General features: G+C 53.7%; 2 protein-coding genes across 4 annotated transcripts in view; one reads left to right on the top strand and one right to left on the bottom strand.

Moving 5' to 3' along the window:
* The window catches only part of SLC39A11 (solute carrier family 39 member 11), a 463,057-nt gene that overhangs the window by 432,004 nt on the left and 8,878 nt on the right, over window positions 1–22,175 (bottom strand). The gene's annotated exons all lie outside the window — the stretch shown is intronic.
* On the top strand, window positions 12,279–18,568 carry SSTR2 (somatostatin receptor 2). 3 transcript variants are annotated; one of them, XM_080678032.1, is made up of 3 exons: window positions 12,341–12,566; window positions 16,789–16,826; window positions 16,938–18,558. In XM_080678032.1, the coding sequence occupies exon 3, from the start codon at window positions 17,099–17,101 to the stop codon at window positions 17,987–17,989; it is 891 nt and encodes a 296-aa protein (XP_080534158.1). In that variant the 5' UTR covers window positions 12,341–12,566; window positions 16,789–16,826; window positions 16,938–17,098; the 3' UTR covers window positions 17,990–18,558. The 3 variants fall into 3 exon arrangements, with proteins under 3 accessions (XP_080534156.1, XP_080534158.1, XP_080534157.1); XM_080678030.1 differs by having other exon boundaries at window positions 12,279–12,566; window positions 16,789–18,568; XM_080678031.1 differs by lacking the exon at window positions 12,341–12,566 and adding an exon at window positions 12,814–12,890 and having other exon boundaries at window positions 16,789–18,558.

Below are 22,175 nucleotides of genomic sequence, written 5' to 3'. Positions count from 1 at the left end.
CCTCGGGCTATTCATGGGAAACAAGCCTGGAGCAGACGCCTGGTATAACTGAGCTCTGAAACCCTGGCTGTTATTCAGAGCTTTGTCCCTGCTTGGATCTAGTTCTTTTTAGAAAAATGGCACATCTCACCCACATCAAACCCAGGGGGTCTCCAAATGTAACGACTGCCTGCCGGGAGTCCACAGCAGGAATTATTTGCAAAAAAAGCACAGGAAATTTTTAAATAGGGAGGAAGTCATCTAAAGGAAAAAAAAAATGAAAAACAAAAACTCCTTTTCAAAATATTTGTAAAATATTGTGAAACTAGAGGCCCGATGCACAAAACTCGTGCAAGAGTGGGCCTCCCTCCCCCCGGCTGCCGGCACCGGCTTCCCTCTGGCACCCGGGACCCGGGCTTCCCTCCAGCTGCTGGCAGGCACCCAGGGCCTGGGCTTCCCTCGCAGGCCCGGCTTCATCCGGGAGGTCGTCCGGAAGAATGTCTGGTCTAATTGGCATATTATGCTTTTATTATTAGAGATGGTCCACAAGAATTTTCAATTCAAACAGGTACCGTGTATGTCACAAACACAATGCTCGGCCCAGCCGGTATGGCTCAGTGGTTGAGCATTGACCTATGAAACCAGGAGGTTAGGAACGGGTTGTGGGCCTGATCCCCAATAGGGGGCGTGCCAGAGGCAGCCGATCAATGATTCTCTCTCATCATTGATGTTTCTATCTCTCCCTCTCCCTTCCCCTCTGAAATGAATAAAAATATATATTTTTAAAAACCACAAAAATAATTGTCCTCTCAACCCAAGTGTTTTTGACCGTCTCTCCTGCTCACATTGTAGAGGCCCTGACATTGACCTGACATAGAAAATGCTCGAAGTGCCGAAACCAGTTTGGCTCAGTGGATAGAGCGTCGGCCTGAGGACTGAAGGGTCCCGGGTTCGATTCCGGCAATGGCATGTACCTTGGTTGTGGGCACATCCCCAGTAGGAGGTGTGCAGGAGGCAGCTGATCGATGCTTCTCTCTCATCGATGTTTCTAACTCTCTATCCTTCTCCCTTCCTCTCTGTAAAGTATCAATAAAATATATTAAAAAAGAAAAAAGAAAATGCTCGAAGCGCGCTGGGCACAGCCTGGCTGTGCGAGGAGCTTAGGGCTGACGTCGGATCTGTGGGAAACTCCTCCAGTGTTGCCCAGCAATGCAGCCATCAAGCAGGCTGCCCCTGCGGGTCCTGCCACTGGCTACCTGCCCAGCACGAGCTCTGCAAACACGGGCCTGGCACAGGTGGACCGTAGGGGATGACCGATGGGTGGGGCAGGGGTGATGCCAACGAATCACCTACGGGAGACGCACCCTGGAGCCCGGCGAGCCGACACATGGCTGGCTTGGAAGGCTGTTTGCTGTCTGTACTCCAAGAAGACCACCCTTGTCTGGAAGTGGGGGGAGAGGAGGGGGAAGAATGAAAAATAAAAACAGCTCTGGCCCCAGCTGGGTGGCTCAATTGGTTGGAGTGCCGTCCCATACACCAAAAAGGCTGCAGGTTCGACGCCCAGTCAGGGCACATACCTAGGATAAGGGTTTGATCCCTGGTTGGGGTGCATTGGGGAGGCCACTAATCAATGTTCCTCTCTCGCATTCATGTTTCTCTCCATCCCTCTCTCTCTCAAGTAGGATTTAAAAAATAATAATAATAATAATAATAATAATAATAATAATAATAAATTCAAAAGCTCTGGAAGCCTGATTTTTCTCCCCTCCGTTCGCTGGCTCCTTTCCAGCCTCGGGCACATTTTCCTGGTGACAGCTGGGCAGGAAGATTGAACTGGCTCCTGGGCCATCTGTTACAGCCACCCCACAACGCCCTGCCCTCCTCTTCCGGGGACCCCTCCTCCAAACCACCTCTGGACTCCCCCAGGCCCTGGGGGGTGGCGCGGGCGGGGAGGGCAGGTCCTCTTTCAACTCTGCTTCCAGGACCTATGTCTGTCTGGGGTCTGTCCGTCAGCTTCGGGATACCCACCATCTCCCTGGGCCTCCGGGGTGACCTCGAGTCTCTCCACGTGGGCTCCCTCAGCGAGCGGGGGAAGGGATGCGAGCCGGAGCCTAGGAAAGTGGCTCCAATTCCGTATTAATTCGTGGGGAGGCCTGAAGGAAGTCACTGAGCTGGCCGGGTGGGGATGGGAGTTGTTTTCCCAGGAAGATCACTCCATGTCCCGGGTTGTTGAGGGCTGGGCGGGATTCTGCACCGAAAGCAACATCCCTGGGCGAGGTGCAGAGAGACAGGGCAAATATTTGTCCTCGTCCTCACCCACCCTCCCGGCTCTGGCAGGACTATATTTTTAAAATATTTTTTATTGATTTCAGAGAGGAAGGGAGAGGGAGAGAGAGATAGAAACATCAATGATGAGAGAGAATCATTGATCGGCTGCCTCCTGCACGCCCACCCCGCCCCGCCAGTGCGGATCGAGCCCACAACCCAGGCATGTGCCCTTGACCAGAATCGAACCCAGGACCCCTCACTCCGCAGGCCGACATTCTATCCAGTGAGCCAAACCAGCCAGGGCTCAGGCAGGACTATTAAACGTGGGACTTTAAAATGTGGCTTTGCCCACAATGTGGAGAAAGCAAGGAGGCTGTTATTCTGCCTCACATTCTGCTATCTAAACCACGCTGCCCAGCTTCCTGCGCCCCTGGCACTTCTTTTTTTTTTTTTTTTTTTTAATATATTTTATTGATTTTTTACAGAGAGGAAGGGAGAGGGACAGAGAGTCAGAAACATCGATGAGAGAGAAACATCGATCAGCTGCCTCTTGCACACCTCCTACTGGGGATGTGCCCGCAACCAAGGTACATGCCCTTGACCGGAATCGAACCTGGGACCTTTCAGTCCGCAGGCTGACGCTCTATCCACTGAGCCAAACCGGTTTTGGCCCTGGCACTTCTTTTTAAAATTATTTAAAGTTCTCTTTTAGAGAGAGAGGGAGAGGGAGAGAGAAATCTTCTTCCTCATCCTTGCAGACCTCGCTCAGGTGGGCACCAGGCCCCTGGTAAAGGCTCCCTGACCCAGCCACTCCGGGCAAAGGCAGAATCCCAAGAGCATTTCACACGTTGGTCTGTAAATGTCTGGCTGCCCCACTAGAGAGTGAGCTGGCTAAAGGCCCGGGTGTGTTTGTCATCTCCTTACCCCCGGCCAGAAACCTGGTGTCTAGAACTGAGTCAACAATCAGAAAGTGTTGGTTATATGGAGGACTTTGGGGCCGAAAACATTCTCTGAAATCCCTGCTTCTTCCATATGCGCCCACACCCACACCCACACTAAAGGCAGCCATCACTTCTAGACCTAAGACCCTCGCCACCCCCCATGTGAACGAAGCCCTAACGCTGTCCCAGTCCGTCTTCCTTCCCATCTCTTCCCTCGCCTGCTCCCTCTCTCTCCTGTTACGTGTGTATGACATGTACCAGCGTTTTAGAGGAACCCCTTCGCAGCCGTCTGCTTTCCTCTTAGCCATCGCTTCTTCCCCCTCTCCGCACTCGGCTGCTGAAAGAGCTGCCTGCACTTGCCACCTCCACCACCTCTCCCGCCTCACTGCCTCCCTCCCGAACGCCCTGCCGTCTGCCTTCTGCCCACACCACGTCCTGTCCGGAGGCACCAGTGATATCCTGGATGTGAAATCCAACACTCACCTTCCAGTCCCCTCTTCCCTGACCCTCCTTCCAGCCCTCCCTCCCGGGAGACTCGCCTCTAGCCACCCAAGACAGCAATCAGCCACAATCCCCGCTGGTTCTTACAGCCCCAGGTTATGGGGACTTCTCTCCCCGGCACTGGAACTCTGGGCTGGGGCCTGGTGTGGGGGTGGGACCCCTTGCTCCTCACGGGAGGGGTCCTCAGCTAAGATAACCCTCCCGATTAAAACCATACCTCGGCCCTAACCGGTTTGGCTCAGTGGATAGAGCGTCGGCCTGCGGACTGAAGGGTCCCAGGTTTGATTCCGGTCAAGGGCATGTACCTTGGTTGCGGGCACATACTCAGTGGGGAGTGTGCAGGAGGCAGCTGATCGATGTTTCTCTCTCACCGATGTTTCTAGCTCTCTATCCCTCTCCCTTCCTCTCTGTAAAAAATCAATAAAATAGATTTTTAAAAAAATAAAACCACACCTCGCCTCCGCCCCTCCGCCCAGTCTCAGTGCTTTCTTCTTTAATTCCCTAGCTGTAGGACTTCCATCCAGGCGGTTCTGAGTGATGGTTGTTCTGTTGTTGTTGTTGTTTCTTTGTTCTTGTTATTTTTTGTTTGTTCTGTATTTTCGTTGTAATGTTGACGTGCTTGTGGGAGGATGCGATTATCCCGTTTACCTATGCCGCCACCTTGGTTCCTCCCCTAGAGAAGATGTTCAACTCCGTCAGAATTGGGGGATGGGTGTTTGGTAGTCACATAGAAAAGTAAGCAGGTTCCTGTTTTTTTAAGAGATAATCATTGACCCTCGCCAGGTAGCTCAGTTGGGTAGAGTGTTGTCCAGATAGGCCAAGGTTTGGAGGGTTTTTTGTTTATTTGTTTTGTTTTTTAAATATTTTTGTTGATTTCAGAGAGAAGGGAGAGGGAGAGAGACAGAAACATCAATGATGAGAGAGAATCATTGATCGGCTGCCTCCTGCACGCCCCACACTGGGATTGAGCCCGCAACCCAGGCATGTGCCCTGACCGGGAATCGAACCATAACCTCCAGGTTCATAGGTTGACGCTCAACCACTGAGCCACGCCAGCTGGACAAGGTTTCAGGTTTGATCTCCGGTCAGGGCACATACAAGAATCAACCCATGAATGCATAAATAAGTAGAACAACAAATCGATGTCTCTCTCGCCCTCTCTCTCAAATCATTTTTTTTAAAAAAAGAGGTAATCATTAACTCAGGTGAAAACAAAGGCTCTGCCAGAAGAAGCGGCCAGCAGAGAAGAGTGCTGGGCTCAGCTCTACGTACTGTTTACACAGTTGTGATAATGCAGCACTGACCACTGACCTGACCAAAAAGGATGGCAACTATATGGAGCGGGAATGGGGCAGGGAGGTTCACCGTGCAAATGGTGAGTTGGGGATTTGTTCTAGCAGAAAGTACAAGGAATCTAAAACAGAAAAATCAAGAAACAGAAGAATAATTGTGTCATTATAAACATGGGAGGTTAAATAAGGAGAAAAAAACAGCAACAGGAATGGGAGTGTTTGCCCTTAGGGAATGTATCAGAAATGGAGAAGGGTTTGCCTCAGTGGATAGAGCATCAGCCCACGGACTGATGGGCCACAGGTTCGATTCCAGTCAAGAGCACTTATCTCCATTGTAGGTTCGATCCCCCAGCCCGGGTTGGGGCGCATGCCGGAGGCAACCAATAGATGTGTCTCTCTCACATCCATGTTTCTCTCCCTCTGTCATTCCACCTCCCTTCCATTATCTCTAAAAATCAACAGAAAAACATCCTTGAGTGAGGGCTAACAAAAGAAAAAAAGAGAAAGAAATGGAGAAGGGTGTACTAGTATTTTGCTATTTTTCATTAGAAGCTTAGTTCTACTATTTGACTTTTTGGATATATATATATCACTGGATAAAAATTAAATTAAATTAAAAATAAAAAGATTTCACTGGCCAAACAGCCTTCCACCAGCTTGTACTAAATAAAGATCAGCATGTATTATCGGCACCTCGTTTACTATCTGGACTTCAAATGACAGAGAATGGTACCAAGTTGGAGGACATTTACCAGGCTGAGTACTGGAGCCCCCCAGGGCTGCCCCCTCCCCCACTAAAGAAATGCACCAAGTGCTTACAGAGACGGGCACCACTAATTGCTTTCTGATGGAGCGCCAGCTTTGTGGCAAGATACCAAAAACCGGGACAAAGACCGTTTTAGAGCTGACAACCCTTCGGAGCCTCTTTGCTGTGTGGGACGTCAGAGGCTCGGAAAGAAACATCTGACATCCGCGAGGTCCACGGAGGCACAGCAGATGCAAGTACTGCCCTGCACGCGTCTGGAGCCCTTGCAAGGGATTTAGGACCTGAGGTGGGCGATCTGAGGTCCCTCCCCCTGAGAGGACACTGTCAGAAGTTTTCTCTGATACCCACCCTCTTTTCGTTTATTGGGTGGGTGGGTGGGTGGGTGGGTGGATGGATGGATGGATGGATGGATGAATGAAGGTTGCATCCTCCTGTAAGAGCGTCAGGTACACACACAATCTTCAGAAGCACGAGCCCATTGTCAGGGGCCTGTTTTCCATTTCTGGCTTCTTTGTGTCAATAACATCAGAATTTTCCATCAAAGTGAGTTCGGGCTGTTTCTAAATAGCCTCCCAGATTTCTCAGCGCTCGAAAGTGCTCATCTTAGAACCCTAAATATGCATTCAGCATCGCCGGTGCCAGATCATTTTTAGAACTCCTCTTTGAAAATTTCATTTTGGAGTCCAAAGCAGAATGTTTAGAATAGACGCGTCGGTGCCAAATCATCGTTTTTTAGGGATGAGTCTGATTTTCAGAACCAGCCATATTCTAGTGAGTAGTTTAAAATGTGTATATGCCGTGTACATGTAAAGAGTGGCATGGAAAAAAATTAAGTTCTGCTGAAATGAGTTTATCATTAAAACAGTGGTCAGCAAACTGCGGCTCGCGAGCCACATGCGGCTCTTTGGCCCCTTGAGTGTGGCTCTTCCACGAAATACCACGGCCTGGGCAAGTCTATTTTGAAGAAGTGGCATTAGAAGAAGTTCAAGTTTAAAAAATGTGGCTCTCCAAAGAAATTTCAATCGTTGTCCTGTTGATATTTGGCTCTGTTGCCTAATGAGTTTGCCGACCACTGATAAAAGAACCTAAAGTGAGTCCTCCTGCAACGTCCCTCAGTGATACCCAGACCCACCCCCCGTCCCTGCTCTGTCTGGTCAGTTAGGACCCCACCGTGAGCTTCCCCGCTTCTCCTAGGAGCAAACATACCTCCTAGCCCTGAGTCCAATTATCCAAAAGGGTCCCAGGTTCCAGCAGGCTAGAAACCAAGCCCAGGGTCATGCCAGGGAGAGAGATTGGGTGATCTGAAGTGGCAGAGAAAACAGCCGTGGGGCCAATGTGTCAGAGAAGAGGTCAGGCTGCAGGAGAGAGGGGTGGGCGTGAGGGAGGAGGGGGAGGGGAGGAGGAAGAGGAGGAAAAAGAGGAGGGGGAGGGGGAGGAGGAGGAGGAGGAGGAAGAGGAGGAGGAGGAGGAGGAGGAGGAGGAGCAGCAGCAGCAGCAGCAGCAGCAGCGTTGGGGGCTGTGAGAACAAGGGGAGACACATGAATGACTTTTGGGGCCTGGAGGCCTCTGCTCCCCCTCCCCCATCCAGCCACCTGCTCCGGGGCGGGTGGGCAGGCATTGCGAAGCTTGAAGCCTGGGGGCTGGCAGCCGAACCAGCCAACAAAGCCAACAGGCTGGCTCCCCCACAAGAGAGAAGGCAGGAGCCGCCCCTCTCCTCCCACTTGGAAAGTGGCCCTGCCATCGTGCCATCGCTGGGGCCTCGCCTGCCCAATGAAGCCCCGCCTGGCGCTGCAGCTGAAACCTGTATCAAGGCCACGGGTCTCCGGTTCCAGAAAAGAAGAGAACTCTGTCCTCTTTACCTTCCAGACACGCTGTCCCGCTCAGCGACAGCCTCACTAGGATCCAGCACTCAGCCCAAGACCAGGCCCAAGCTCCCCGAGACAGCTCTTAAAGGCCCCCAATAGCAATATTAGTAATGATAATGGTATGCACGGCAACGGTGGAGGGGACCCAATGCGACAACCAGCGCCCCATGCGCAGAAGGGATACTTCATACTTCCACAGTCCATCTGGCTGTAAAACCCCTCTGAAGAACTTGCATCTGCCCTCAGCCCCCTTCACACACACACACACCCTCCCCCCATCTCAGCCCAGGAAAGGCTGCGGGAAGCTGCGGCTGCCTCGTTCCCAGGAAGACCACCCTGATCTCCCCGAGGGGCCCAGGAAAAAGTGATGCCAGAGGGGACACCTCTCCTATGGAAGGGAGGACAGGCACACTCTGCCTCTTCCTGAAGACTTCGGAGTCAGCTGCAAATGACAGGGTCCCGGGCGCTGCGATCAATTTGATTCTATCGGGGCTGCATCCCACCCCCAGGTTGGCGGGAGGATGGGGAGGGGAGAACAAGGAGAAAAGAAAGGCCAAGGGGTGGGCTGCTGGGCCCCATCCTGCTAGGCCTGGTGCCCGAGGCGGCAGAGGCCCGACTGGGTGGTGAGTTCTGTGCGCTCACCCCACCCTGGGGCCAGCAAAGGAACTGCAGCCTCTTTGGAACCCCTGTAAAGCAGCTGCAGCTTCTGGATGAACCTCGGCTTTAGTTTCTTGGGGGGACAGAGGCCCTTCCGCAGCAGAAATTCCGGACGCTCTGCGCCAACATCAGGCCGGCATCGCCACTGGAGATCCTCTCCTGCGGCTTATGCCTCCCCAGAGCCTTTCAAAAGGTAACTATGCTATGTCTCGTTAAAGATCAGCCATCATTGTGGCCACTGGGGCAGGAAGAAGACGCCAAGGAGAATGTCCTGAGCCAGGAGGAGTTATCAGTAGAGAAAGGACGGGGGCGGGGGGGGGGGGGGGACTTCTCACCAAGGTCCCAGGCTGCTGGGATAAACCGGGAAGAGAGCGAGCAAAGAGCTTAAAACAACTGAAAGGCTGTTCATGGGGGAAAGTCCAGATTGATCGGTTTCTTCACTGGAAGACTTCCCAGAATAACAATGTTAGTAGTAATAACGGCACACGCGGAGAGGCCTCTGTGAGATAAGGGATGTGTGGAACAACCAGCTCCCCACGCAGAGCAGGTTCTTACATGCTACCTGCGAGTGTGATTAGTAAGCCTGGGGGATCTCCAAGGGCAGGAGGGAGCGGGCCGAGTCCCCAGACTCCTCTACAGAGCGGCCGTGGGCCAGTGCTCCAGGAAGCATGCTCTGGAAAAGATCGTGGGGGGGGGGTGGCCACGTGGGTTCCAATTCCTTGTCAAGGGCTGAGAAACAGGACGGAGGCCAGGAGGAGGGCAGGTGGCAGTTGGCCACCGGGCTTCACACTCCCCGGCGGGGGGGGGGGGGGGGGCGCTGTGGAAGGGGCAGGTGTCTGTGGCCCAGAAGAGCTGATTCAACCTCGAGGCTGTCCCACCCTTCAGCTGGGTGACCTTGGGCAACTTACCAGGCCTCTCTGCGTCTGGTGTCTTCGCTGGCAAACTGATGGGATGGGGGCCATAAACCCGAGACTTTCTGGGCCCCCGGATTCTATGTTTATGGGCATTTCTGCAAAAATGGGGAAGGGGAGAGAGAAAGGGAATAACACCAAAGCCCTGGTGTCTTCCGACCATGAACCCTGACTCTAGACTTGTTTGCGGCGGTTTCCGGAGAGAGTCTAAGGCTGCTCACTCTCTCAGCCACTGTGTTCCCCGGGGACCAAGGATGTGAACAGAGAAAAAGGGGAAGTGTCCAGCCAGACTCCTCATGCCGGGGCTGGGGAGAGAGAAGCGAAGGAAGGTCCCACATTAACCCCTCCTGCCAAAATTTTTTTAAAATGTCGAATGACCATATTCCATATTTTCCAAACTCCACGTCAGGGCCCACGATGCCGGAAAGGATTCTGCATGCCACCAGCTTCTAGACCTAGTCTCGGAGACAGCACGTGGGAGTGGACCTCTCGATGGTGGGAAAACGCACATGGTTTGTGGGTGGGCACAGGAGTGTCCCAGGAAGGCCAGGGGACGTGTGCACGATGCCAGGGACCTTCTCTCCCTCTGCCCATCTGTACACTCTTCCCACGGCAATGGCCAACGCCATCCCCGGCATTCCCCAGGAGACGACGTAAGCCACACTGGCTGCTTGGATTGGTGCTCGCAGTCCCAACCCGGTCCAACCCATGCCTGGCTCTCCGGCTTCCTCCAGGCATCATGGCCAGGCTGACTTCCAGGAAACGGGTGGCGGCGTAACTATTCCCCCACCTAACTGATTAAGCCGCCGAGAGACCCACTGACCCACTGGGACTGTGCGCTGCCTCGGTGCGCCTCGGCTGTGAACTCACCCAGGGCGACCCGGGAGCAGCGTCTCCCACGCTCCGGGCTGAGCACCAGCCTGGCCCTTTGTCCTGCCCCTGTTCTTAATTTCCTGCCGTCTATTGCCTCTCTGATAACCGCTGGAAGAGGGAAGGGTGTTATTTAATTGCTTCAGAGATAGCGAACAAGCCAGTGCGGAGGTTATCTGCTCCGCTACCCCTCGATTTTCCTGGCTCAAGGTTTGGTTACTTAGTTACTAGCTGAGCGGAAGGGAAGGAGAGGCCGTGGCGGCGATGCTGGTGTGACCGCGCAGACTTCATTCAGCAGGTGGAGGGAAAGTCAAAAGAAGAGCTTTTAGGAGTCAAGTAGGAACCGGACGGAGGGTGGCTGCTGAGTGCAGAGGGTGGCAAAGTCAGACCTCCTAAGGCGTTCCGGGGGAGGGGAGGCCTATAGTACCTGTACAAAATCAACAGTTGTTCTCACTACCCACTTTCTGTCGTCAAGGTCAAGGCTGCTCAGACCCCATTCGTCCAGCCCTGCAGCAGAGACCGATGAGCGTGAGGTGGCTCCGGCCAGCACTTTTCCCAGGGTGGCCCGCCCACCCCAACTCCTGGGGGGGGGGAGGGGGAGAAGAAGAGGGACGACATCACAGAGAAAGGCTTCCAAGGGGGACTTCACTGTATCGGTTCATCCAAGGTAAAGAGCTTTGTTGGAGGAGGTCACTGAGAAGGCGTGACCACCAGGTGACCCGAGAGCTGGACCCAGAGGTCAGAGCCTTCTCCCCGCTCTCTTGTCCTCGGGTTGCATGTTCCACACACTGTTCCCACCCTAGAAGCCGCTTCAAGGACTCGGCCTGAGAGCGCATATCCTTCCCCTCACCCTGGATGGTCTACATAACGGAGCCCCGTGAAGGACTCTATATAAACTTTTAAGATGCCGACCTAGGGGTAGAGATTACTCGTCTTGTGGCCGCCCAACACGAGCTTCCTGGGAAGGCTCCCGGGCTCAGAGAACTGCCACCCGCCCATCAGAGCGGCCTGCTCTTTCTTCAGTCTCTCCTTGCCCTTCAAGCATGGTGGGCGGGGTTGGGGGAGGGGGTTCAAATTTCACCCGGAGAACTCCTGAGGTTGCAAACCAACATCTCGGAGAGGAAAGCGCATGAAAACCCCTGATGTCCACCCTCGCGTGGGGACCCCAGGACACAGTCTGGCCCAGCTGCCTGCTCCCTTCCCCAGAGGTCCCCTCCCCCAGTCACTCGTCCATCGGTGGGGCTCACCCGACCTGCTAAAAAGCTTGGGACTGGGACTTTTCCCTGGCGAACTAGCAATCAGGGAATAGGATGGGCAGGCGAAGGCAACTCGGCCCACAGAGAAAACTAGCTGGTGTTTGCTTTCTCTAAACGTGTCCTCAGGAGTGTGTGTGCGTGTGCGTGTGCGTGTGTGTGTGTGTGTGTCCGTGGAGGACGGTGAGAACGGAGAGGCTGCAGGATTGATTATGACTTATTAAACTATTGGAACAGAGGCTGAATCATCACAGTCAAAAAATAAACAGCTGCAACTTGATGCGCCATACCTCCCACTTCTTGCTGGTTTGCCTTTGCTCCCTCGCAGCGGGAAGGAGGAGGGGCCTTGCCGGCTGGGACCAGCGGGTGCCTGCTGAGGGGACGAGCTGTGCAGCCACCCGCCTGCAGGCTGTGTGAAGCCTGAAGCCCGGACAGGCTGTGTGAAGGCGGGACAGGCCGGATGAGCCTGAGCCTGAGCCTGAGCCTCCGCCTGCAACTTGGGAGCCTTGAGTGCCTCGCACACCGCGGAGAGGCGCTGGCCACTGCAGGGAGGAGAGCTTCCCCCGGGACCCATGTCTCCCTGCCCTTCCCGGGCCTGGCGCCCAGGGCCCAGGGCTAGCCCACAGTAGACACAGCTCTGCAAACCGGTCCGGCTGTGAGGTGCCCAAGCGCCCCGGGGTTTCCCAGAGCGCCAGTCCATGCCTGGAACCTGCTGGGTGACACAGCACAGATTCTGTGAAATCGGAGGGTAGGCAGTGCGCGTCCCTGCCAAGAGCCTTGGGGAGGCAGACTGAAGTCGCTTGACCCTCCCCTCTCTCCCTGCATGAAGCCCCCCCTGCCCCCCTCCCCAACCCGCGCCCCATGCCTCTGAGCTGTGCCCGCCCGCCCGCCCGCCACCGGCAGGCTCCTCCACTGGGCTCACCCCCGTCCTCCCACAGGACCCGACGGGCGGAGCGAAGCTGCCGTGACGTAAGGGGGGGCGTGGGGAAATGTGCTGAGGGGCTCAGGCTCCGCAGGGCCAGTCCCGGCGACACAGCCACCAGCGCCCAGAGCGGAGCGGATCCTGGATCAGCGCTCACGGTCTGCGCCCCGCTAGCAGCTCTCCGCCGAGCGAGGCGGGAGCTGGAGCCTGCAGGTGGGGCCGCCCAGTGCGGGGTGCCGGCCGAGCTGCTGCGCGCTCGGGCACCAGGCTGGGCTGGGGACAGCCGCTAGGTGCCAGCAAGCCGAGCTGGCGGATTGCAGGATTGCAGCAGGAAAGCAAAGGTGAGGTTTTCCTGTGTGTGTGTGTGTGTGTGTGTGTGTGTGTGTGTGTGTGTGTGTGTGAGAGAGAGAGAGAGAGAGAGAGAGAGAGAGAGAGAGAGAGAGAGAGAGAGAGACACGCTAGCACTGGGGCAGCAGGGTTCATCTGCGCTGCACAGTAGTGCGCACCTGGATGGGCCGGAGTGTGGGTCCCAGTGCGCAGCTCCCCGTCCTGGTGCCACTTAGGGGCGGGTTGGGTGGGAATGAATGCCTGCGAGTGTCCCCGGCATGAGTGTGGGACTGGGGACCGTGAGCGCTGGAACCGACGTGGCTGCACGGCGCATGCCGGTAAGTGTGGCGTGCGCCCTGGTCCAGTCTCCGTCCCCCAGCCGAGTGTCCAAGTGGTGGGTGCGACGGGACAACTTCCCTACCAGCCGCCTTTAAAAGGGTCGGAAGGGAGGAGAGCAAGCTAGCAGCAGGGGTGGGGGAACTGCCGGGGCTCCAGTGGGCGTGCACCCCGAGATCCGAGCCCGTGAGGACAGTTGGCAGAGCAAAGAGGGGCTTCTCTCTGTGGCTCCTCTCCTGGCCTGGCCGACGCATCCCTGATGGTCTTGGGCCCCTTCCCTGGCGCTCAGGCGGAGAGCGCACTCTGTCTGCCGCCTCTCGGCAGACAGACCCCGGGGCTTCCAGCATGACCGTCTTCAGTCTTCCCCGTGTCCCCCGGAAACAGCAGGGGATCCTTTAGGAAACCGTGGGTCTGAGGGTCAGCGCGGGAGGGGGGGGAGGGGGAGGGGGAGGGGAGATGGCGGATGATTTTCTGTGCGAGTGCCGGAACCAAGCGAGCGCCGGAACCGGTCTGTCCCTAGACGCGCCTCTCCCCCAGCCCTTCGGCCAGCGCCGCCTGCTTTTCCGGGGCGCCCTAGCTTGGCGGGGCAGCACGCACTTGGCACTTGGGGATAGTCTCTCCCCCAGTGAGGCTCAGGCCCCAGCCAACCCGGGATCCCCTGGGGTTTAGCAGGCCCCAAGGGAATTGGGGTGGGGCTGAATGAAGGAACGATATTGGTGAGAAAGAGAAAACTGAAGCACAGTAGAATTGGGGATCACACACACACACACACACACACACACACACACACACACACGCTGGTCTCCATCCCAATATCCCAATGGCCAGTTCCTAGGCTGGTAACCACAGCCCCCCTGGGAAGGGAAGGAGAGGCCTGAGACCATTCTAACCTGCTCCCCAACAGAGCCAGGACTCAGTGTCAGCGGAAACCAACAGCCAGCCATTTCCAGTGTCTCAGGACTCGTAGGCTGGAAACATCAAAAAGCACCAACTCAAACTTCCCGTGCGTTGCATGGAAGCACAATGCCACGGGCACTGCCTGCCTGGCCCCGGACTCCACCTTCAGGGACGCAGCCGTCCCTCGGAGGCCGCAGGCAGTGGCTTTGCTGTCGATGAAGTGAGAGCCGCTGTGATTTAAACCCATGTCTTCTTTGAAGGCGCTCTCTCACTCCGGACTGGCTCCCCAGCTCTCTGCCACCTCTCCAAGCTCTGAACCCTGCCCATTGCTCTCCCTCACAGTTGGAGAAAGGCTACTTCTCAGCCTATTTCAGAAAACAAACAAACAAACAAAAAACTGCCCCCATACTGAGTGAGACGCCACCCAAAAAGGCAGTCGGGGCTGGAGGGCAGCACCCCCCTCCCTCGCATGTCTGCAGCAGCAGCACCCCTATCCCAAAGCACCAGGCAGAGGTTCTGCAACCCAGAGGTCTTCGGTCTGTCCCAGACATGGGAGTGTGACCTGGCACGGTACGCAGACGGGACCCTGGAAATGCTAGTGATTAATTATGCTCCAATGCCAGCCGCGTACACAGGCGTCTGGGTCTGTAGAATTAAAATACCTGACAAGGAGATTAGAAATGACAGTGGAAATAACCCACGTTTATCTAGGGATAGAAAAAATGGGTTCTTCACAGCTTCTGTTTTTAATAGGTGCCAACTGATGCTTTTTACCCAATGCAGACACTAAATCCAAGGCCGTCCCCCCAAGTACTGTGCGGAAAGGTCAGCCAGGAAGCCCAGACCACGGTTTATAGATTTGTGTGGTAGGGAAATTAGCACAGAACAGAGAAGCAATGCGCCTGGACTTCACAGCGAATCCGAGGCAGAAGTGGACAAGGTCCCCCAACTACTTGTGGCTAAGTCCCCTTTAACTCATCAGGAGTCTCTCCAAGCATAAAGGAGTAAGCTTTCTCTTAAAGTATATATTTTTTTATTTCAGTGAGGAAGGGAAAGGGAGAGAGATAGAAACATGAATGATGAGAATCACTGATCGGCTGCCTCCTGCACGCCCCCTACTGGGGATGGAGCCCACAACCCAGGCATGTGCCCTGACCGGGAATGGAACAGTAACCTCCTGGTTCATAGATCGACGTTCAGCCACTGAGTCATGCCAGCAGGGCAAAGGAGCAATCTTCAATCTTCACTCAGGCAGGAAAAGTGCCCTTCTTAGTGGAAATGTGTCCACCAAGTGAACTATTCCCACTTAGTGCTAAACAATACCATCCTTTTATCACCTGCCCTCCCTCTTCATATATTCAAGACCCAACTCAAGCATTCCCCTTATGAAGCCCCCTCGGAACCCTCCAGGAGCAGAAGGCATTCTTCAATCCTTTGTTCCTATCTCAATCCAAGTCTCACCCTGTATGAGCTGGCTTCTTTCCCTGTCTCCCCTCCTAAATTATCACCTCCCAGGGGCACCAGCCATGTCTTGTTCAACCCTAGTGTCCAGAATAAAGAAGCCCCCAGTGATAGTTTTTGAATGGCTGCAGATAGATTGTTTAATTATGTGATGAGCTATTGTTTTATACCTTAGGCCAGTGGTCGGCAAACTGCGGCATGCGAGCCACATGCGACTCTTTGGCCCCTTGAGTGTGGCTCTTCCACAAAATACCACGGTCTGGGCGAGTCTATTTTGAAGAAGTGGCGTTAGAAGAAATTTAAGTTTAAAAAATTTGGCTCTCAAAAGAAATTTCAATCATTGTACTGTTGATATTTGGCTCTGTTGACTAATGAGTTTGCCGACCACTGCCTTAGGCCAAGCCAATAGTTTCATTTTCTCAGCTTGGAGAGGGAAAAGAGGAGTAAAAGTGCAGAAGACATGGGTATCCTGTGTTCAGATCCCAGCCCCAACCAATTATGGGAGCAAGTCACTTAAACTCTCTAAGTCTCAGTTTCCTCATCTGTAAAATGGAACAAATATCCCCACCTCCAAGGGTGACTGGGAAGATCAAGGGGGTGTGAATGAGCTACATCAGCGTTTGGAACCTTCTCTTCAAGTCTGAGAATGAACCTGGCTCCTGTTTTGGGCAAATTCTCTGGGGTTTGAGAAGACAAGCATTCTGGAGCATTCCATGGAGGGACTTTACAAAAGAGTTCTCCTAGGCATACGGAGCTCAAGCATAGGGTATTGGAGAAATAAAAATAAACTAAAACATACAATTTTAAAATAGAAGCAAGCCAGATTTTTATCTGTTTAACACTTAAGACTATACATTGGTTCATGATGGAGGCAGATTTCAATACATTAGAGATAAATGAGATGATAGAAGGGAAATGGGGGGAGGGGAAGATAACAGTTATGGAGCTCCGATTATAAGCCCAGCACAATGCTAGGCATTTTCACATACATTTCATCATTTAACCTTCATGGCACCCCATTTTAACAAATGAGAGTTCGAGCAGTTAAGTACAGGGCAGGGGGTCCCATGGGCTCCGTGGTGGAACCCTGGTTTGTTTTACCTCCAAAGTCTGGGATTTTTCCACACTGGGTTTTCAGAATGGAAAAACTCCAAATAAGTCGGCAGGTCCGGGTAGATTTCCTCGTAGGAAAAGGCCAAGAACTCCAGTGTCTGACCTCTCTGCCTTCTCCCAGTTTGGACCAGTTAACTTTTCTTAGGGATCAAAGTACATTTGTTTGCAGCCACATCCATCCCCCACATGTGCGTCACCAAAGATGACAAGATAAACTAGGATGGCTTAACCCGAACTCTTCGGCGCTACTGGAAAACTCAAACATTCTGCACACCGATGAGACTGCGCTGGTAGCTCTACGTTGATGTGGAAAGATAATGCGCCTTTCAGCTGAAGGGCGTGTCTGCGAGGGTAAACCAGAACTTGGGAAGTGGGTGAGCGTTTACGTGGTCTCTGACTGATGAGCCCATCTTCCCTTTTCCCCTGCAGATGCCACAGTGGACCCTCTGCCTCCAGGACCCATTAAGGTGAGAGTAAGATCTCTGGCTGGTTGGAACGAGCCTAAGACTGCAAGGCAGCCATGGATGTGGCCTATGACCTAGCCAACGGCAGCCAACCATTGTTTTCCTCTCAATTAGACCTCAACGGCTCAGTGGCGGCAGCCAACACCTCAAACCAGACGGAGCCATACTATGATCTGACCAGCAACGCAGTTCTCACGTTCATCTATTTCGTGGTCTGCATCGTTGGCTTGTGTGGCAACACGCTGGTCATTTACGTCATCCTCCGCTATGCCAAGATGAAGACCATCACCAACATTTACATCCTCAACCTGGCCATCGCGGATGAGCTCTTCATGCTGGGTCTGCCCTTCTTGGCCATGCAGGTGGCTCTGGTCCACTGGCCCTTTGGCAAGGCCATCTGCCGGGTGGTCATGACTGTGGATGGCATCAATCAGTTCACCAGCATCTTCTGCTTGACGGTCATGAGCATCGACCGGTACCTGGCTGTCGTCCACCCCATCAAGTCGGCCAAGTGGAGGAGACCCCGGACGGCCAAGATGATCAATGTGGCCGTGTGGGGACTCTCTTTGCTGGTCATCTTGCCCATCATGATCTATGCGGGGCTTCGGAGCAACCAGTGGGGGAAGAGCAGCTGCACCATTAACTGGCCGGGCGAATCTGGGGCGTGGTACACGGGGTTCATTATCTACGCCTTCATCTTGGGGTTCCTGGTGCCCCTCACCATCATTTGTCTTTGCTACCTGTTCATCATCATCAAGGTGAAGTCCTCGGGAATCCGCGTGGGCTCCTCCAAGAGGAAAAAGTCGGAGAAGAAGGTCACCCGGATGGTGTCCATCGTGGTGGCTGTCTTCATTTTCTGCTGGCTCCCTTTCTACATCTTCAATGTCTCCTCCGTCTCCGTGGCCATCAATCCCACGCCGGCCCTCAAAGGCATGTTTGACTTTGTGGTGATCCTCACCTATGCCAACAGCTGTGCCAATCCCATCCTGTACGCCTTCCTGTCTGACAACTTCAAAAAGAGCTTCCAGAACGTTCTCTGCTTGGTCAAGGTGAGCGGCACGGACGACGGGGAACGGAGTGACAGTAAGCAGGACAAATCCCGACTGAATGAGACCACGGAGACCCAGAGAACCCTCCTCAATGGAGACCTCCAGACCAGTATCTGAACCGCCCGAAAAATAAATATATGGCCGAGCTCTGCCAACGGGCGCTGGGCTCCCTCCCCCCACCCACTTCCTTTCTGCCCCCCATCATACCTGGCTTCTAGAATAGGGAATTGTTCAGTATGAGTCCAATTCAGAGAACAGTGCTTGAGTCAGCTGGTCTGAATGAATGATTTGTATTAAATTGATTGACTCCCTCTTAAAGGGAACATTTCAATGCAAACAGACAATTCAAAGTCTGGACAAGAGGCGAGCAGGCCTTTGAAATGTGGAAGCTCAACAAAGATAGAAAACTGTATCTGTGTGTTTGTGTGTTTGAGACCCAAAATGTAATCTTGTGTTCTCACATTGATACCCGTATATTCCCATCTGGTTCCTGTACAGTCGTGACCTGTATTTCCTGTGTTCATCTACGCGAGTAGCAAATTCACATGTGTACAGTACAGATGGACACATTACAACCTGGAACCCGCAGCCATGGACTATCTATGAAGCCAATAAAGTGTAAGCGTCAGGGATCGCGCTGGCTTGGGTGGTATGTTCACATGACCATATGTTTTTATAAAAAGTGATAAAGTAAGGTATTTTTGCATTCTTGTTCTTAAATGGCTCCTTAAGCCTCCAGCCTCACAAAACGTGTCCTGCCCGTAGGCAATGGTTTCATTCACTTCCTATTCAGGGGTCCTCAAACTACGGCCCGTGGGCCACATGCGGCCCGCTGAGGACATTTATCCGGCCCGCCGGGTGCTGCCGCCTCTCCTGCTTAGCAGCCGACGCGTCCTGGGCCCACAGTGCGCATAGGAATTTGTTCATAGTTTTTTTTTTTTTTAAACTATAGTCCGGCCCTCCAACAGTCTGAGGGACAGTGCCCCCTGTTTAAAAAGTTTGAGGACCCCTGTGACTTAGATCCAAGTAAGAAGGGAACAGGAGAAGGTATCTGAGGACCCAGAACATAAATTCATATGTTTCTTCCTCTTAGATATAATCAAAGAATTATTCATTGACCCAAAAGGACTTCAACGATTATGATCATCAGTCATTTATAGGCAAGGCCTGCTTTGTTATAAGATTGCATTTTTTTTCTTGTCAAATCGCTTACATTTTTCCTTTTTAAAAAAATAGGCTTTTATTGCTTTTGAGAAAGAGAGGGGAAGGAAAGGGATAGAGAGATAGAAACATCCATGAGAGAGGAACATCATGGATTGGCTGACTCCTGCACACCCCCTTCTGGTGATCGAGCTGCAACCTAGGCATGTGCCCTGACAGGGAATCGAACCCGCGACCTCTTGGTTCCTGGGTCAATGCCCAACCGCTGAGCCACATCGGCTGGCGCTTACATTTTGCTTAGGGAGCCAAGGAAAAGGAGGGGTGGGGATCACTAACATGAAAGGCAAAAAATAGACTATAATTCTTTTTTTTAAATATATTTTATTGATTTTTCACAGAGAGGAAGGGAGAGGGATAGAGAGTTAGAAACATCGATGAGAGAGAAACGTCGATCAGCTGCCTCCTGCACACTCCCCACCGGGGATGTGCCCTCAACCAAGGTACATGCCCTTGGCCGGAATCGAACCTGGGACCCTTGAGTCCGCAGGCCGACGCTCTATCCACTGAGCCACACCGGTCAGGGCATAGACTATAATTCTTATGGGGAAACGATTTTAGTCTCTCCACCATGAAAACAAATGAATGAGAATGAAACAAGACCCCATCTTAACGAGAAACCGAGAAATTGTGGGTTTTGTTTGTTGCTGTTTTTATGCCAGACGTGGCTTCCTAATAAAAGAAAATGGAAATGCGATTCGGCATCTCCTCCAAGGGGTTTTTTAGGAACTCGATACGAAGCTGGGCAAAGGGAACCCCAGGCCGGCGAAAGGCCTGAGGACACTGGTTTCCAGGCAGGAACCCAGGCGCCAGGCAACGAACAGGCAGCGCTGCAGGTGCGAGGGCTGGAGCGAGCCCCCCCCTCGCAGGTATGGCCATGCCCCCTCCTTGCCCACCGCCCCCACAATCAGCATCTGGCCTTCACTGCCACAGACCCCGCCATTCCTCAAAGCACTGTCCTAGGCACTTCGCACCATCAGTGGCTTCTTTTTTTGGGGGGACGGAGGGGTTGAAATTGTCTCTGGGCTCATGGACAAGTGACAAGAAATGAAACAATGCCCACGTCACGGGCTGATCCCAGTTGCCAGGGTGTGAAGAAGTATACAGTCAGGTGTGTGTCACGATGCCATCATCTCGGGGCTTCTATGAAAACCTCCCTCGTGGTGCCCAGATGGCACCCCATGTAAGAAGGAGCCTTCCTCCCCTCGCCAGGGCTGCTTGGCTGTGAGGGTGACGGAGGACCCCTCTGTGGCCGCGGCTGCTCACGCGCTGCCTCCGTTCCAGCTTCCACATGACTCACACCACCTCCTCCCCAGAAGCACTCGCTGTGGCCTGGAAAAACATGTTCACTAAGACTTAGGAGAGAGAAATCCATGTGAAAATAAAGAGAGATCATTCTGAGACGAGCCTGCAGGGGAAAGTTGTTACATAAATTTCGTGCGGTGAAATCCCACACCGTGGCTGCAGCAAAGCCAGCGACAAGTTCAGCTCGGGATCCCCGGCCCTGAGCCTGTTCCAGGGCGGGGGCGGGCAGGGCTGCGCTGCTTAGAGATCGCGCTGCTTAGAGAGTGCGCTGCCCTGTCCTTCGAGAAAGGACTGCTGAGTGAGCGTCAGGCCCACTTAGAAGAAATCTGCACTGGCTTCCCGCCCTGGCCGCTCCAGTTGCTCGATGCCTGGGGCCTCCAGTGGCCTAAGCAGCAGTGACGGTCCCTGGACAGAGAAAGGGGGCGCACTATGGACCCCCAAGGAAGACTGGGTCAGCCCTGGGACAGACGGAGACACAGGTGTGCCAGGTCCTGACAAAGAAGAGATTAAAAGTGGGCAGTAGGGGAGGCCTGAAGGGAAACGGCCCGTCTCAAAGCGGGAAGAGCGTGCTCAGCCCCACAGCACTCCCTGTGACGCCACCAGGTACCACCGCGGAGCAGCGTGTCACTCGGGGTCGTGCCCCCTACCTGGCAGGTGGCGGCGTACCTGGGAGGGTTCCTGTCCCCAGGCCAGGGAATAGGGTCAGTACTGAGTGAGCTGGCATTTTTTCTCATCGGTATTATTTCCTAACAAGAAACCCAAATGGTTCTCATAGGACATAACACAGGCTTAGTTGCTTTTTTTTTTTTTAATATATTTTATTGATATTTTACAGAGAGGAAGGGAGAGGGATAGAGAGCTAGAAACATCGATGAGAGAGAAACATCGATCAGCTGCCTCCTGCACACCCCCTACTGGGGATGTGCCTGCAACCAAGGTACGTGCCCTTGACCGGAATCGAACCTGGGACCCTTCAGTCCGCAGGCTGACGCTCTATCCACTAAGCCAAACCGGTTTCGGCATTAGTTGCTTTTTTTAACGTTAATCAGCATCCCACATTCAGGAGAATGGACCGGATGTCTAAATCTCTCAAGTTATCCTTCATTTTCACCGCAGCTGGTGCCCTCAAACACACACACACACACACACACACACACACACACACACACGATGCAAGGCACACGCGTGAGGCAACAGAGCCCATGTTTGATTTCAGAGAATGGAGAGGGAGAGAGAGAGAGAAACATCAATGATGGGAGAGCATCACTGATCGGCAGCCTCTTGCACGCTCCACACCGGGGATTGAGCCCGCAACCCGGGCATGTGCCCTCACCGGGAATCGAGCCGTGACCTCCTGATTCATAGGGCGATGCTCCACCACTGAGCCATGCTGGCTGGACTCGACCTATCTTTCAAAACAGGTTCTCTCATATTTACAGTTAAAATTTGCAACTTAAAAAAAAAAATGCCTTCTCTTTTTAAGCAGTCCACAATGCCCCACCTTTGAACAATGAAAAGGGACACTTGGGTTTTGAAAAATCTGGAAGGGAACCGATGGTGAAGGACACGGCCGGCAGAGGCCCGAGGTCCTGCGGGGGTGACCCAGAGCCAGGCCTCCTTCTCCCCCTCCGCCCCTCCCCGCTGCGGGTCCCTGCGCGGCTCCGGCTCCGTGAGGGGCTCCCAGCTGGAACAGGCCGCCCAGGAAGCCTGGCTCCGGGGGCTGCAGGGGGAAATCAGCCGCCAGCCACATGCAGAGGCGCCCCAGCAGCCGCCCAAGCTC

The sequence above is a fragment of the Plecotus auritus genome (assembly GCF_963455305.1).
Source record: "Plecotus auritus genome assembly, chromosome: 7".
Taxonomy (NCBI): domain Eukaryota; kingdom Metazoa; phylum Chordata; class Mammalia; order Chiroptera; family Vespertilionidae; genus Plecotus; species Plecotus auritus.
The sequence above is the reverse complement of the archived record's forward strand: the minus strand, read 5'-3'. Positions and strand labels throughout refer to the sequence as shown.